At 52.3% G+C, this 17480-nt stretch overlaps 1 protein-coding gene across 1 annotated transcript in view; it reads right to left on the bottom strand.

Moving 5' to 3' along the window:
- Positions 1-277: 277 nt before the first annotated feature.
- Positions 278-17480, bottom strand: part of LOC138252337 (carboxypeptidase inhibitor SmCI-like) — a 41590-nt gene continuing 24387 nt past the window's right edge. The window contains exons 4-6 of the mRNA XM_069205729.1: positions 13352-13414; positions 4320-4398; positions 278-592 (exon numbers count right to left, since the gene is read on the bottom strand). Coding sequence (XP_069061830.1) covers positions 535-592; positions 4320-4398; positions 13352-13414 — 200 coding nt within the window. The 3' untranslated portion in view covers positions 278-534. The remainder of the gene's footprint in view (positions 593-4319; positions 4399-13351; positions 13415-17480) is intronic.

Below are 17480 nucleotides of genomic sequence, written 5' to 3'. Positions count from 1 at the left end.
CGGACTCTTGGCTGATCTTCCCCATAAATATATGTCCCACATAGATGTAGGCGCTAAGGCCCTGGTGGGATATCACTTTAGAAGGTGATGATTAGAACTCAAGGTAGGTGTGAGATCTACGCCCACTGGTTACCCTCCAAGCGATTTGAACAACCCTTTGACTGACCCCATCACCTTAAATAGTATGAATTTCATGCTTATATTCTCTTTCGACAAAAATCTTTTAACCACAACAACTCATGACACTGTAATTCTGTGTGAGTTAAGGAGCCAGGAGTAATTGTTGCAAAGGACTTTATTAGAAAAAAATCTCCATCGCCGCGACTGGCGATGGTTTTGCTCACTCATTGCCACTCATACTTGAACATATCACAAGAGGACGTCAGGAAGCACTTCACAAACTCTTCCAGGTAAGTCACTCGCTGGTGTGGGACCTGATTTCGGAGTGTGGTGTGGGTGGAACTCTGCGATTGGGCTCCCGGAGCCGGTGCACACTCTACGACCCCGCGTGTCCTCCTCCGCACCCAACCGTGGTCAGTTCATCTCAACGGCCACAAACTTGTGCTTCGCCTCCTTCTTCTTCATCGCTTTCCTGAGTGACGAGGGGAAGAGACATGTTAGTGCGCTGCGGCGGAGACCTTTGTGCTGTGTGGTGGCCGGCGGTGGAGGAGGTGCTGTGGGCTGGGGGGCAGGAGGCACCGGTTTGGTACAAGGATATTGAGGGTCAGTGGTAGTACAGCAGAGCTACTGAAGTACTGCAAGATGCTATTCACAAACCTACAAGTGTAAATCTCCACCTCTGCTGTACTTTCTATGGGGTTGGTCCTCGCATATTAAGGGGCAGATTTGCTAATATTTGGCGTAACCCAACGCAGAAAGACAACTTGCCCCGTCAAACGGAGAGGGCAGGAATGCCCATCTCTACTTTCACAGCCTTGGTGCCAAGTGCCAGAGCAGGCATCTTGGGACCCTGGTGCCAGCGTGCCTGCGAGAGAGCCAGGATTGGTTTTGTGCAAAACGGACACTTTCCTGTACAAAAACAATCCTCTGCGGCTTTTTCATCTTTCTAAGTGTGCTGCAGAATACATGCATTAATACATCTCGTGCCACCGAGGCTTACACAGCACTGAACCTAGAAGGGCACACGGGTGTAGTTTCAGGGGTGGGGTCTTGAGAGGACTGTCCTGGTGTCCCCACCCTTCTCTTAATTTTAAATAAATGTCCCGGTTTTTGGGACAAAGGTCAGATCATGTAGGGAAGCATAAGTTAAAGACGCCTACAGAGTATGAAATAGTTACAGTAATTTATCTGTTACTGTCAGGCAACACAGTCCCCTGTCTGCTCCCAGCAGAGAGACGGAGGGGGGAGCAGAGAGAAAGGTGGGTGGGGGCGGGTGGAGGGTGGAAGGTCACGCCATAGCTAATTTTATATGTGTAGTCTTGTAAATGCGTGTGTGAGTGTGTTTGTATATAAATATATACATATACATATAAACACACTCACATGTATAGGCACGCATTCACACAGCTACGCAAAAAAATACGGGACAGGCCAGATATAAAAGTGAGAGTAAAGGCCATAGTCCTTCTTTTATGTCTGTCCTGTCCCGGTTTTGGTCCTCAAAATCTGGTCACCCTATTCAGGGGGTGCGTTTACGGTGTTGCACCCCCTCATAAATCTACTTTCTGGAAACTAGTTGGGTGCAGGCGCTTTCAGTGGAGTATGGTGAGGCCTCTGTCCATTTTCACAAGGGATTTTTAAATAAATGCAGACAAAGCGCACACACTGCTCACTCTGCTTTGAAAGTCATCAAAAATGTTGGTGATTTAACAAAATATCGTGTTTTCTCTCACCAGGTGCTCGAACCAATCCGCCCTCCTCTCCCTGTCCACTGGCCTCCGGCCCCTCTCCTGCCCTGCTTGTGGGTGGTGTGGTTTAATATTAGGTGCCGGCCTGATTGTTGCAAATCTGATACTCCCCCCTCCCCCCCCCCCCCCAAACATACTCACCAAGCCACGCCCCTGAGCACACACCAAGGGACATACACCACCACAGCAAACAGCAACTGCTGTGTACACCAGGCATCGGAGCGCTATAAAAGTCAGGCCACCCTTTCAATCACAGTGGCCTCTTCTTGGGGCAAAAACGCTTAAAAACCATCATGCGACCATCTACTCACCCATTCATCCATCCAGGCACTCACTCATCTGTTCATCTTTTTACACACTCGCACCCTTCAACCCATTCACTGACTCACTAATATATACCCCTGGCAATCACTCATCCATCCGCCCATTCAGTTACCTCCTACTCACTCATCTGGGAGCACATACACCACCCACACGTACACAGCCACAAATTAATGAACAAGTACTTTCAATTATAAGCTACCACTGACAAAGCCATTCATTCTGAGTTTTTTTTTTTTTTAAACAAAGCTCTTCATGGATTGGAGACTTAGTATTAGGGTTATGTGCATTGGTGAGTATATTTGAAAATGAATGGATGGATGAACTTATGGATGAATAAGTGTATAGCTGAATGAGGTTTGGATGTATGGATAAGTATAAGAGTCAGAGAATCAGTGCATGGAAGGATACATGGGTGAGTGAATACTGGAACAGATACCTTGATGAACAGATGAGTTCATGGATGGGTGAGTGCATGGAGGAATGAGCAACAAGATGAGTTTGGGCATGGATGACCAGAGGCATGTGAGTGGCAGAGGCTATTCTCCATTCTCACTACTGCTGCACATTTATTCACCAATGCCCTTACACTACCCTGTGCCCACTCACCTATTCATCCATCTACGAGCTCACTCTTCCTTCCACTGACCTTTTTCTTGCCTTTTACACAACAATTAACAAAGGAGTACTTTTAAGTATTAAAAAGACAGACCTATTGGCTTTGTCATCGATGATCTGTGGAGCACAATAACCACTGCCATGTTGCTGTGTGGCACTGCCCACTCTCAGCCGGGGTGCACTCACTCACAGCTGGCCACGTATAGTGAAGATCATTGCATTTTGAGTCAGTGGCCAAGTTAACACGAGTAGAGTGCGCGGATTGGGGTGCAGTCACCCCCCACAGACTCTACCTGCATTAGCAGAATCTCCCCGACAATGCTTGTTTGTAGATGTTCAGTGTTTTATTGAAAGCAGGTGGCCGCCTTCTCCGTCTGTTTACAGACTGACAGTCACTCACCCACATTAAACCTCTCCTGTTACACAGAACCACAGGCCACCTCCAAGCAAGGAATGAAGGGCAGTGCCACAGACCACCTCCAACCAAGGAGTGAAGGGCTCAGACCACCTTCAACCAAGGAATGAAGGGAATACCACAGACCACCTCCAACCAAGGAATGAAGACCACAGACCACCTCCAACCAAGGAATGAAGGGCACAGACCACCTCCAACCAAGGAATGAAGGGCACAGACCACCTTCAACCAACGAATGAAGGGCAGTGCCACAGACCACCTCCAACCAACGAATGAAGGGCACTGCCACAGACCACCTCCAACCAACGAATGAAGGGCAGTGCTACAGACCACCTCCAACCTCTGAATGAGGGACAGTACCACAGACCACCTCCAACCAACGAATGAAGGGCAGTGCCACACACCACCTCCAACTAATGAATGAAGGACAGTACCACAGACCACCTCCAACCAACGAATGAAGGGCACTGCCACAGACCACCTCCAACCAACGAATGAAGGGCAGTGCTACATACCACCTCCAACCTCTGAATGAGGGACACAGACCACCTCCAACCCTTGAATGAAGGGCACAGACCACCTCCAACCCCTGAATAAAAAGCCACAGACCACCTCCAACCAACGAATGAAGAGCAGTGCCACAGCCCCCTCCAATCACTAAATGAAGGACAGTGCCACAGACCACCCCTAATCTCTAAATGAAGGGCAGTGCCACAGACCACCTTCAAACCCTGAATGAGGGACACAGACCACCTCCAACCCTTGAATGAAGGGCACAGGCCACCTCCAACCCCTGAATAAAAAGCCACAGACCACCTCCAACCCTTGAACGAAGGGCACTGCCACAGCCCCCTCCAATCTCTAAATGAAGGGCAGTGCCACAAACCACCTCAAACTAACGAACAGGCCACCACCAACACCTGATTGAAGAGGACAGACCACCTCCAACCACTGAATGAATGGTACAGACCACCATCAACCCCTGAATGAATGGCATCTACCACCTGCAACCCCTGAATGGGGCACATACCACCTCCAACTCCTTAATGAAGGGCACAGACCACCTCCAACCCCGGAATTAAGCATTCAGGCCTCACCTCTGGCGCAGAAACATCGTCAGGCTGATGATGAAGGCGACTGCGAAGATGACACTGAAGACGATGGCCACGATGGTACCTGGAAGGACAAAGAGAGTCTGAGGCCTCCGCTGAAGGGCAGAGGGTGAATTCTGAACAGCCCACCCTGCGGTCATCACCCCAAGGGAAACGGTTGCCCATGGCAACGCAGACCCTCCTTGGCCTCCTGCTGGACCCTGGCCCTCTCCCGGTGTCCTTCATGGCAACGCAGACCCTGTCCCTCTCCTGTGTCCCTCATGGCAACGCAGACCCTCCCTGGCCTCCCGCTGGACCCTGACCCTCTCCCAGTGTCCCTCATGACAACGCAGACCCTGTCCCTCTCCTGTGTCCCTCATGGCAACGCAGAGCCTCCTTGGCCTCCTGCTGGACCCTGGCCCTCTCCCAGTGTCCTTCATGGCAACGCAGACCCTGTCCTTCTCCTTTGTCCCTCATGGCAACGCAGACCCTCCCTGGCCTCCCGCTGGACCCTGGCCCTCTTCCAGTGTCCTTCATGGCAACGTAGACCCTCCCTGGCCTCCCGCTGGACCGTGGCCCTCTCCCAGTGTCCTTCATGGCAACGCAGACCCTGTCCCTCTCCTGTGTCCCTCATGGCAACACAGACCCTCCCTGGCCTCCCGCTGGACCCTGACCCTCTCCCAGTGTCCCTCATGACAACGCAGACCCTGTCCCTCTCCTGTGTCCCTCATGGCAACGCAGAGCCTCCTTGGCCTCCTGCTGGACCCTGGCCCTCTCCCAGTGTCCTTCATGGCAACGCAGACCCTGTCCCTCTCCTTTGTCCCTCATGGCAACGCAGACCCTCCCTGGCCTCCCGCTGGACCCTGGCCCTCTTCCAGTGTCCTTCATGGCAACGTAGACCCTCCCTGGCCTCCCGCTGGACCGTGGCCCTCTCCCAGTGTCCTTCATGGCAACGCAGACCCTGTCCCTCTCCTTTGTCCCTCATGGCAACACAGACCCTCCCTGGCCTCCCGCTGGACCCTGGCCCTCTTCCAGTGTCCTTCATGGCAACGCAGACCCTCACTGGCCTCCCACTGGACCATGGTCCTCTCCCAGTGTCCCTCATGACAACGCAGACCATCCCTGGCCTCCTGCTGGACCGTGGCCCTCTCCCAGTGTCCCTCATAACAACGCAGACCCTCCCTGGCCTCCTGCTGGACCCTGGCCCTCTCCCGGTGTCCCTCATCAAATCCAAATCAAATCAGCGTTTGTTAAGCGCAGCCACTCACCTGTGAGGGTCTCAAGGCGCTGAGGGTGTGGGGGGAGCGTCCATCATTCCGGTGGTTCTTTGGTGAAGTTGGGGAGGGGTGTGGTCAGTGTGAGGTGGGGTGGGAGGGTGTTCCAGGCTGTGGTGGCGAGGTAGGAGAATGAGCGTCCCCCTGTTCTTGTTTTTTTGATGGGGGTACTTCGGTGAGGGAGAGCAGGGCTGAGCGTAGGGTGCTGTTGGGTACGTAAAAATTGAGTCCCCTATTCTGGTAGGCTGGTCCGGTGTCGCGGAGGGCTTTGTGTGCGTGGATGAGGATCTTCAATGTGATTTCTTTTCTCTACGGGGAGCCAGTGTAGTTTGCACAGGTTCTTGGAGATGTGACAGCGTTGGGGTAGGCGGAGGACCAGTCTGGCGGTGGCGTTCTGGATGTTGAATCAGGCGTAGAGCGCGTTGCTGTAGTCTGCTGGTAATCAGGGCATGTGTGACGGTCTTTCAGTGTTCGATCCATTTGAATGTCTTGCATAGGAGGCGGAGGGTGCGGAAGCAGGTGGATACAGGTGAGATGATTTGGCGGTCCATGTTGAGTTTGGAGTCCAGGATGTTTTCGAGGTTGCAGGCCTGGTTCGTGGGAGTGGGTCAGCTTCTGAGGGTGGAGGGCCACTAGGAGTCGTTCCACACATCAGGTTGACGTCCCATGATGAGTACTTCAGTTTTGTCTGCATTGAGTTGTAGGCAGCTACTTTTTATCCAGTTGGCGACTGCTCCCCTGCCTTTGCGGAAGTTGTGTCTGGCTGTGTTGGGTTTGTTGGATAGGGAGAGGATGAGGTTGGTGTCGTCAGCGTAGGAGACAATGTTGAGCCTGTGGTTTCTGACGATGATGGCTAGTGGGACCATGTAGATGTTAAACAGCGTGGGGCTGAGGGAGGATCCCTGGGGAACTCCGCAGGTGGTAGGTGTGGGGTCCGAGAGGCAGGGGGGAATTCTTACTCGTTGGGTCCTGCTGGAGAGGAAAGATCGGATCCAGTCAAGGGCCTTGTCTCTGATGCCAACCTTGTGAAGTCTGTGCATCAGGGTGTGGTGGGAGACTGTGTCGAAGGCCGCCAAGAGGTTGAGAAGGATGAAGGCCACAGTCTCTTTCTTGTCCAGCAGGGAGCAGATGTCGCCTGTTGCGGCTTGGAGGGCTGTTTCGGTGCTGTGTTTTTTTCTGAAGCCAGATTGGGAGGCCTTGAGGATGTTGTGGTCTTCGATGAAAGTGGCGAGTTGGCTGTTGATGTATTTCTCAATGGCTTTCGCTGGAAAAGGGAGCAGGGAGATGGGCCTGTAGTTCTTGAGGTCGGTGGGGTCCTCCAAGGGTTTCTTGAGGAGAGGGTTGATGTCGGCGTGTTTCCAGTCGTTGGGGAAGAAGGCGTCTGCTAGGGAGCAGTTGAAGGTGAGGCGGAGCTTGGGGGTGAGGATTTCAGTGGCTTTGTTGAAGAAGTGATGGGGCATGGGTCCGTGGGAGCCCCGGAGTGTATGGTCCTCATTGTCTTCAGTGTATCTTCAGTGGTGAGGGGGGTCCAGTTGGTGATCATTGGTTTTTTGGTGTCGGGTTCCGGTGGAGGGGGTTCTGCACGTAGGTTGTCCTCGCTAAAGTTATCGTAGATGGTCTTGATTTTGTGGTGGAAGTATGTGTTGAGTTTGTTGCAGAGGTCTTGTGAGGGTGGGATGTCCGTTGCTTCGCTGTTGGGTTGGGCGAACTCCTTGATGATGTTGAAGAGTTCCTTGCTGTTGTGTGCATGTGAGGAGATTCTTTCTTGTACTGCTTTCTTTCTGGTGCTTTTGATGAGATGGTGGTGTGCAGTGGTGTTGGCTCTGAAGTTGATTTGGGCTTCTGTGGATTTGCTGTTTCTCCAGATTTTCTCAAAGCGTCAACGTGCTGGATTCTCGGAGGTCTGTGGTGAACCAGCTGGCTTTCTTGGCGTGGGTGCTGTTGTTCTTTTTGAGGGGGGCTATGGTGTTGGCGCAGTCGGTGATCCATTTGTGCAAAGTGCGGGATGCGATGTTTGCGTCGTCATTGTGTGCGACGGGGGGCGGAGTTGAGGAAGGTGGCAGTGAGCTGGTCATCGTGATTCTTGCCCAGCTTCAACGAGATGGTTGGTGTTGGGATCTGCTGATGGTGGGTGTGTTGAAGGTGAAATGGATGCAGCAATGGTCCGTCCAATGTAGTTCGGAGGTGTGGCTGAAGGTGGCAGAGGTTCCTGCTGTGGAGAGGGGGTCAAGGGTGTGTCCTGCTGAATGCATTGGTTCCGTCACGATCTGTTGGAGCCCTATGTTGTGGAGGTTGTCTAGAAGGGGTGCAGTGTTGAAGTCTTGTAGGTTGTCGAGGTGGCCTCCTGCTGGACCCTGCCCCTCTCCCAGTGTCCCTCATGGGAATGCAGACCATGTCCCTGGCCTCCCACTAGACCCTGGCCCTCTCCCAGTGTCCATCAAGGCAACGCAGACCCTGTCCCTCTTCCAGTGTCCCTCATGGCAACGCAGACCCTCCCTGGCCTCCTGCTGGATCCTGGCCCACTCCCAATGTCCCTCATGCTAGAAAGAACCTCCCTGGCCTCCCACTGGACCCTGGCCCACTCCCAGTGTCCCTCATGGCAACGCAGACTCTCGCTGGCCTCCTGCTGGCCTCTGCCCCTCTCCCAGTGTCCCTCATGGCAACGCAGACCCTCCCGCTGGCCCCTGGTCCCTCTCCCAGTGTCCATCAAGGCACCACAGACCCTTCCTGGCCTTCCGTTGGATCCTGCCCCCGCTACCATTGTCAATCATGGCAACACAGACCCTCCCTTGCCTCTCGCTGGACCCTGGCCCTCTCCCATTGTCCATCAAGGCAACCCAGACCCTGTCCCTGGCCCTCTCCCAGTGTCCCTCATGGCAACACAGACTCTCCCTGGCCCTCTCCCAGTGTCCCTCATGGCAACGCAGATCCTGTCCCTGGCCTCCCTCTGGACCCTGGCCCACTCCCAGTGTTCCCTATGGCAACACAGACCCTGTCCCTGGCCTCCCGCTGAACCGTGGCCCTCTCCCAGTGTCCTTCATGGCACCCCAACCCCCCCTGGCCTCCTGCTGGAACCTGCCCCTCTCTCAGTGTCCCTCATAGCAACACAGACCCTCGCTGGTCCCCTCTGGACCCTGGTCCTCTCCCAGTGTTCATCATGGCAATGCACACCCTCTGTCTGGCATCCCACTGGACCCTGCACCCTCTCCCAGTGTCCCTTATGGCAACGCAGACCCTCTCTTCTGCCTCCCGCTGCACCCTGCCCCTCATCCAGTGTCACTCGTGGCAACGCAGACCCACCCTGCCCTTCTGCTGGACCCTGGCACCTCTCCCTGTGTGACTCGTGGCAACGCAGACCCTGCCTGGCCTCCTGCTGGACCCTTTCCCTCTCCCAGTGTCCCTCATGGCAACGCAGACCCTCTCCCTGGCCTCTGCTGGACCCTGCCCTCTCTCAGTGTCCATCAAGGTAACACAGACCCTCTCCCTGGCCTCGGCTGGACCCTGGCCCTCTCCTAGTGTCCATCAAGGCAATGCAGACCCTCTCCCTGGCCTCCCGCTGGACCCTGGCACCTCTCCCTGTGTCCATCAAGGTAACACAGACCCTCCCTGGCCTCTGCTGGACCTTGGCACCTCTCCCTGTGTGACCCATGGCAACGCAGACCCACCCTGGCCTCCTGCTGGACCCTGGCACCTCTCCTTGTGTGACTCATGGCAACGCAGACCTTGCCTGGCCTCCACTGGACCCTGCCCCTCTCCCAGTGTCCCTCATGGCAACGCAGAACCTCCCTGGCCTCCTGCTGGACCCTGGCCCTCTCTTAGTGTCCATCAAGGCAACGCAGACCCTATCCTTGGCCTCCCGCTGGACCCTGGCCCTCTCCAAGTGTCCATCAAGGCAACGCAGACCCTATCCTTGGCCTCCCGCTGGACCCTGGCCCTCTCCTAGTGTCCATCAAGGCAACGCAGACCCTATCCTTGGCCTCCCGCTGGACCCTGGCCCTCTCCTAGTGTCCATCAAGGCAACGCAGACCCTATCCTTGGCCACCCGCTGGACCCTGGCCCTCTCCCAGTGTCCATCAAGGCAACGCAGACCCTATCCTTGGCCTCCCGCTGCACCCTGGCCCTCTCCCAGTGTCCATCAAGGCAACGCAGACCCTATCCTTGGCCTCCCGCTGGACCCTGGCCCTCTCCTAGTGTCCATCAAGGCAACGCAGACCCTATCCTTGGCCACCCGCTGGACCCTGGCCCTCTCCCAGTGTCCATCAAGGCAACACAGACCCTATCCTTGGCCTCCCGCTGCACCCTGGCCCTCTCCCAGTGTCCATCAAGGCAACGCAGACCCTATCCTTGGCCTCCTGCTGGACCCTGGCACCTCTCCCTGTGTGACTCATGACAACGCAGACCCTCCCTGGCCTCCTGCTGGACCCTGGCCCTCTCCTAGTGTCCATTAAGGCAACCCAGACCCTCTCCCTGGCCTCCGCTGGACCCTGTCCCTCTCCCAGTGTCCCCAGGATTTTGTGCCAGGACCTTTTAATGGATGTGTGCATCTCTGGGGCGATTGAGAGTTCTCACCTGGACTGTACCCTCTGGAAGGCTGATCCATATTATTCACTCCTTTCCCTGTGAGCTCCATCCCGCTACCCCTTAGTTTCCAGGACCTTCTTTTTATGAGTGGTCGTACACAGATAGCGGGCCTCTCTTGCTGTGTGAATGCCACTTGTGGGTTTCGCGGCACCTCCTGTTTTACATGTTTCGTGGTCTCTTTGTATGGTACGCTGAGACTCCACGTCACACGTGTGCACACCGGAAGCTCACCTCTTCTTACAAGGGTGCACACTGATTGCTCGCCTCTTCCCACGCGTGCATTCTGATAGCTCACCTCTTCTTACAAGTGTGCACACCAATAGCTTGCCTCTTCTTACATATGTGCATGCCAGAAGCTCACCTCTGCTCACGTGTGTGCATGCCAGAAGCTCGCCTCTTCTCACACGTGTGCATGCCAGAAGCTCGCCTCTTCTCACACGTGTGCATGCCAGAAGCTCACCTCTGCTCACGTGTGTGCATGCCAGAAGCTCACCTATTCTCATGAGTGTGCACGCTAGATGCTCACTTCTGCTCACGTGTGTGCACGCCAGAAGCTCACCTCTTCTCATGAGTGTGCACACCAGAAGCTCACCTCTGCTCACGTGTGTGCATGCCAGAAGCTCACCTCTTCTCACACGTGTGCATGCCAGAAGCTCACCTCTGCTCATGTGTGTGCATGTCAGAAGTTCACCTCTTCTCAAGAGTGTGCACGCTGGATGCTCACTTTTGCTCACGTGTGTGCACACGAGAAGCTCACCTCTTCTCATGAGTATGCACGCCAGAAGCTCACCTCTTCTCACACGTGTGCACGCCAGAAGCTCACTTCTGCTCATTTATGTGCATGCCAGAAGCTCACCTCTTCTCATGAGTGTGCACGCTGGAAGCTCACCTCTGCTCACGTGTGTGCACACGAGAAGCTCACCCCTTCTCCTGCGTGTGCACACCGGTCCGGTAGCTCACCTCTTGAATCTCTGCTGCTTTGGCTCCAGAAAAGAGCTTTCTGGATTTATTGAGCTGTATCTGTTAACTCTGAAAAGTGGGCGGGGTCATGAACAGGCTACTGTCAGGGTCTGTAGGGTACACAGAGCATGACGTCAGCATCTGTACCCCGCCATGCCTGACTTCAGGTGTGGGAGGAAGGGTACCCTCCTGCATGAACCTTGCTTGTTACCCCAGGATATCTGTATTACTAGGCAAGAACCGTGACAGTAGGTGAGTACACAAACACTGCCATTAAACTCCAGGAGTTCCACACAATGGATCATAATATAATGATGTATTCCTTTGTGAATACCCTGTCTCTACTCTGGAATCAACTGGGTCATATCCTGGATGCAACCTCAACTTCTACCACCGGGTAGCAGTGTTTACCTAATGGAATCAGTACACATAATATTCCCAACGAGTGACTACAAGTAAGGAACTGTGGTTTTTGAGACCAGTAAAGGTTTCTAAGCAACAGCGTGCGTTGCACTAACAGATCGGATGTTACACACCCGACTCCTAGTGGTTCACAACTCTCCCTCCCTCACAAGTATTACTGCGGTAGATGCCACAGTGTGACCCACTCCGGTTGGAGGCCATCACAGCACAGTGGCCTTCAGGGGCCAGGAGACCATCCTGTCCGTGCCTGACTTTCAATAAACTAAACTTTTCTTTCTTAAATGCAGCCCGCTTTCCTTAAAGAAAATGTTACTAGTTTTACACTTTGTTTGTTTAAGAGATGGCAGCGGTTCACGTGGACTATTATCTGCTCTTCAACAAACGTGTTTTTGCATTTACAAAGGCGTGGGCCCCTTGGGATCCTTTGGGGTCCCTTCAAGCTGTTGCACCCACTTTGAGGCAGCCAAGTCTAAGGAATGTTCCTTTCCAGGATCTGTTCCTGAATCGTGCAACCAGCTTTACGGGATTTATCAAGTTATCAACAACCACTTTTCAATTTGCACCTCTTTCAGGACAATATTTTTTCCAGTGAGACATTTTGTTCTTACAATGGTGCACGCCGTAAAATAACAAGAGCACGATGGCCCTCTCTCAGCTGCGCCCACAGTACTCAGTGTCCTCTCTGGAGGTCACTAAGGATCTCAGTGACAGACCAACAAAACTGTGGGATCTCTCCTCTGGAAACCGCCCCATCGCTGAGGGCCGCTGTGGGAGACAGTGTGGAGACCACACAAACCCAGTGGTGGCTGGTAATTTTATCAGAGGTGGGGGGTGGGAAGGATACAGGCACACCTACACACTCACCCACACACCCATGCATTCACTCATGCACATACATGCACACATACACCCATTCACAACACTCACATTCACACATACACTTATCAAACTTCAGTGTAGAGAGTGAAGACTCGGAGGTCCCAGGAGGGTTGGGGCTTCTGCCTTCCCTATCTGGTTGATCTTAGGTCAGCCAATCCGAGAAGGCAGCAGTCGCGAGCCTCGGAGGTCACAAGAGGCTTGAGACCGCTGCCTTCCCTCATTGACTGATCTAACGAGGGTAGGCAGTAGTCCCTCACTCATCGCAGAGAGGGATGGGGGTCAATGAGACTGCTGACCCCACCCCACTCTGTGATGAGGTGTCATTGATTGACACCCGGCCCTGGGCACTTTAGGGCTGAAAACTGAAGCACCCAGGTCAGAGACAATCAGTGACGACCCCCCTTCATCACTAGGAGTGGGGCCTTGAGGCACTTTTGCCAGGCTGAGGTCGCTCACACAGGGCCTTGAACCCCTCAGCGTGTCAGACGTCAGCTCAGGCAGCCGGAAACCTGAACATTCAGCACATGTCTCGCTCCTGGCCACCTGACCTGAACAAGAAGGGTGTCTGTCAAGCTGACCTTTGTTCAATCTGACAGACACTCTTCTTGATGGGAAAAAGGTGTGGGGGGCGTGGCCCCCCCAGCCCATCTGGATGAGCTGCTGTTGCACAAACCTGTCTCCATCACTGCCCTACATCTGATGTGTGTATACACACCACTGTGCCCTGCGGGGTCCAGGCATTCCTGCACACAACTCAGAGAGCCCAGAGCAGAGGAGGAAATTCCCAAAGACACAAGTGCTGTTCAGGAAACACAAACATCCTTCTTCATCTGACAACAGAGGAAGCCGAGAGCTAGAGAGATGGTTATATCTGGCCTCAGAGGGAGGAAAATACAATCTGACCATGGGCGGTGGATTTACCTTCATCAGTGGAGCTCTGGGCGGGTTCCTCTTCATCAACCACCAGACTACTGCCCGACTTTCCTGTAAGAGGAGAGAGAGCACATCAGTGAGTGCCAGCCTATGGCACAGGAGTGAACAGACGATGAAGTAAATGCCAGTCTATGGCATGGGAATGACCAAGCGATGATGTGTGTGAAAGCCAGCCGATAACAAGAGAGTGAGTAGACGATCATGTGAGTGCCAGCCTATGGCATGGGGATGACCAAGTGATGATGTGTGTGAGTGCCAGCCTATAACATGGGAGTGAGTAGACGATCACGTGAGTGCTAGCCTATGGCATGGGGATGACCAAGCGATGACATGTGTAAGTGCCAGCCTATGACATGGGAGTGACGAGATGATGAAGTGAGTGCCAGCCTATGACATGGGAGTGATAAGACGATGACAAGAGTGCCAGCCTATGGCACAGGAGTGAACAGACGATGAAGTGCCAGCCTATGACATGGTAGTGACCAGGTGATGACTTGTGTGAGTGCCAGCCTATGACATGGTAGTGACCAGGCGATGACTTGTGTGAGTGCCAGTCTATGGCATGGGACTGAGCAAGCGATGACTTGTGTGAGTGCCAGCCTATGGCATGGGAATGACCAAGCGATGATGTTTGTGAATACCAGCCTATGGCATGGTAGTGACCAGGTGATGATTGTATGAGTGCCAGCCTATAACATGGGTGTGACGAGACAATGACGTGAGTGCCAGGCTATGGCATGATAGTGATCAGGCGATGATTGTGTGAGTGCCAGTCTATGAATGGGAATGTAAGGTGATGTCATGTGTGAGTACCAGCCTATTGCATGGGAGTGACCAAGCGATGATGTGTGTGAGTGCCAGCCTATGACATGGGAGTGACCAGGTGATGATTGTGTGAGTGCCAGCCTATGACATGGTAGTGACCAGGTGATGATTGTATGAGTGCCAGCCTATAACATGGGTGTGACGAGACAATGACGTGAGTGCCAGGCTATGGCATGATAGTGATCAGGCGATGATTGTGTGAGTGCCAGTCTATAACATGGGTGTGACGAGACAATGACGTGAGTGCCAGGCTATGGCATGATAGTGATCAGGCGATCATTGTGTGAGTGCCAGTCTATAATATGGGTGTGACGAGACAATGACGTGAGTGCCAGGCTATGGCATGATAGTGATCAGGCGATGATTGTGTGAGTGCCAGTCTATGAATGGGAATGTAAGGTGATGTCATGTGTGAGTACCAGCCTATTGCATGGGAGTGACCAAGCGATGATGTGTGTGAGTGCCAGCCTATGACATGGGAGTGACCAGGTGATGATTGTGTGAGTGCCAGCCTATATCATGGGTGTGATGAGAGAATGAAGTAAGTGCCAGGCTATGGCATGATAGTGATCAGGGGATGATTGTGTCAGTGCCAGTCTATTCATGGGAATGTAAGGCGATGTCGTGTGTGGGTACCAGCCTATAGCATGGGAGTGACGATGTGATGACATTTGTGAATGCCAGCTTATGGCATGAAGTGACCATGCAATGACGTGAGGGTGCCAATCTACACGAAATCAACTGACGCAATGTTTGAAGATACGGGAATGCAAAGCTGTATTAATTAAACTTTTAGTGCACTAGAAAGATTGCAACATCCCGCTGTGCTTCTGTGGTCCAGTTCAGTTTTGCATGTTCACGAATAGCCTGAGTGACATGCAGCATATTTTGTTTTAAACATCTCCAGATGACAATGATGTAAAGAAGCAGGACACTTCCTTAGAAAGCGGATAGGGCTGACGCCAAAGAACCGATACCCTGGGTCATGCAATAATGAAGCTGCGCTTTCAGCTGATTTTCTATGCAAGAATTGTGTACAAGAACCCCTTGAGTCAGGGGCAAGCCATATTTTAGAGAAATATTTCACACTTAGGGATGCTGTCCAGTTACTTCTTGTTTTTGCTGTTCATTTTGGCATGGAATTATTTCTGATTTTTTACTACTCTGTATTAACTTTGCACCTTGAGCCTTCATGGCAATTTATACTGTTCTGTCTGATACGAGATTCCTGTAATAAAGTCCCTTGCTGTGATTTGGGGCACAGTCACTGAGTGGTCTTTAGGACTCAATATGCTACTCTGGTGAGGTGAAGCTGGGTGGGTGCCCTTTATGCACAATTGATTGGGACTGGGACCTCCTGAGTTAAATTGTGGTATTCTGAAATGTTGGGGTGTCATGATTATTGGGATGCATGTATAGTTATTGGGGTATGGGGTTCCCTGTCCACCAGCAGCCAATCAGCGCTTGCTCCGCCTCCAAACAGGAGCGCTGCTGAGCAGGGCCACGTGCTACCATGCTCCCAGTGACCCTCTTGGTATCAGGCATCTTTTCACGGCCCAAAGTAGGTCAGTCCTGAAAACAAACTCTTGAGCAGGATAATTTGTGACCGCCGGACTCACACGTGTATGTTTGTCTGCATTGACAGCACAGCTTTCGCCAGACAATTATCTGAGCATCACCAGAGAGGGTCTTGGGCTCCACCCACGTGTTGAGAACCAGGAGTACATTTTGATTGGACAGAATTTGTGTGTTTCCACACTTTCAGCCATTGTCTTAGATAACCAGATCATTTATGTTGCATTTCTCTTGCAGCCGCACAGATGGGAGGAGGGCAGTCATTAACCTATGAGGATTTTTAGCTCTGGCCTAACAGTGCAACTATCGCCCCCACCTTTTAACCTAATTTGATATTATTCTACAGCTTTTTGCTTCCACACAAATACATAGCTATTTACATGATGTTTACGTGTAATGTTTCACATTACCATATAACATTCCTTTAAAGCTGGAGCCATTAGCATTTCCAATGCTTGTTTATTCTATGTGCTTCAGCTGCTATGAGAAAGGAATACATGCAGCCAAGCAAAGGACCCTCCCTGTGTTTATCTGGGTGTTTTGTTTTCACAAATTCGTGCCTGTGGTGTTGAAATGTTTCATGGGTGCTCAACTCCTCCTGCTCTGGCCAAGGGTAAAACATACTGCTTTTGGCCAGAGGCCTGTCCACCGCATCAGGGTGTAAGCTCAGGGGTGAGAGGGGTGTATTTTGAAACAGCATACATAGAATTCAGAGCACCTTGTGTGCCAGCAATTATTATGCCATAATAGCAATGCCAGTTTAACTGTGGTGTTTAATGCATCTGTTCGAGGGATTTGAGTTTTGCCTGCCCCAGTTTTGACTCATAAAGCACTGGAGTGATAATGTGCTTCTGCAAAGCATAAGGTGTAACTCACAGATCGAGTAATTGCTTTCTGTGCATAGCTCAGTGGGTTACAGCTGTGGTCGCGGAGTTCTTTTTGTTACCTGCTGTTGTTTTTACCCAATCTTGCATTATTCTAAGGTTGCTAAATATGGGTCTTATGGACAATAATACATAATTACTAGTAAAAACAGCCCCAGCCACAATGATATGTATTAAGTCTGAGTTTCTATCTTTCTCCAGGCCAGGCACTCTTAACATATAATGCCTACCAGTATGGGTGGCGGCTGTATCCAACACCTTGTAGTCCTCATTGTCCAAAGTAACATTTCATATACAATGACTTACACACTTACATAAGTCATTGTCTCGCTATAACGTGTGTGTGATCTAACACACTCCACCCTGCCCTACATGCTTGGGTACAGTAGCACTAGCAGGCAATGACATTCACATGTGAAGATGGGAGGCACCATTGGAGGGTGTTATTAAGGGAATCTTTGGAGAAGGGGGTGTGCCAACAAAGACCGTCCCACAGACCGCCACCAGCCCTGCAGCTGGCCCTGGCAGGGGCAGCACTAGAACTGGATGAGCCGATGATGGCTGGAGCCAGCGCAGGTCTGAGGCCGGGCTCTGGTCGGGGTCCCGGTGGAATCTCGGGCCCATACCAAGCTCATATGGCTTCTGCCTGTCACCCTCATTCTAACTTCATGCACAAAGATGCAAAAACAAAACATCTTAGGTCGAAAGGCGAGACAAATGGATATCCATTAAGTGGCTGATTTGCACAAAGTGAAACAGCAATACCAGGGTTAATCACGGCTACCCATTTAGCCAAGTTGTGTGATCTTAGGCAAATATTTAATTTTACTGAT

The sequence above is a fragment of the Pleurodeles waltl genome, chromosome 1_2 (assembly GCF_031143425.1).
Source record: "Pleurodeles waltl isolate 20211129_DDA chromosome 1_2, aPleWal1.hap1.20221129, whole genome shotgun sequence".
NCBI lineage: Eukaryota > Metazoa > Chordata > Amphibia > Caudata > Salamandridae > Pleurodeles > Pleurodeles waltl.
Note: the sequence above shows the minus strand (reverse complement) of the source record. Positions and strands in the feature narration are given on the sequence as shown.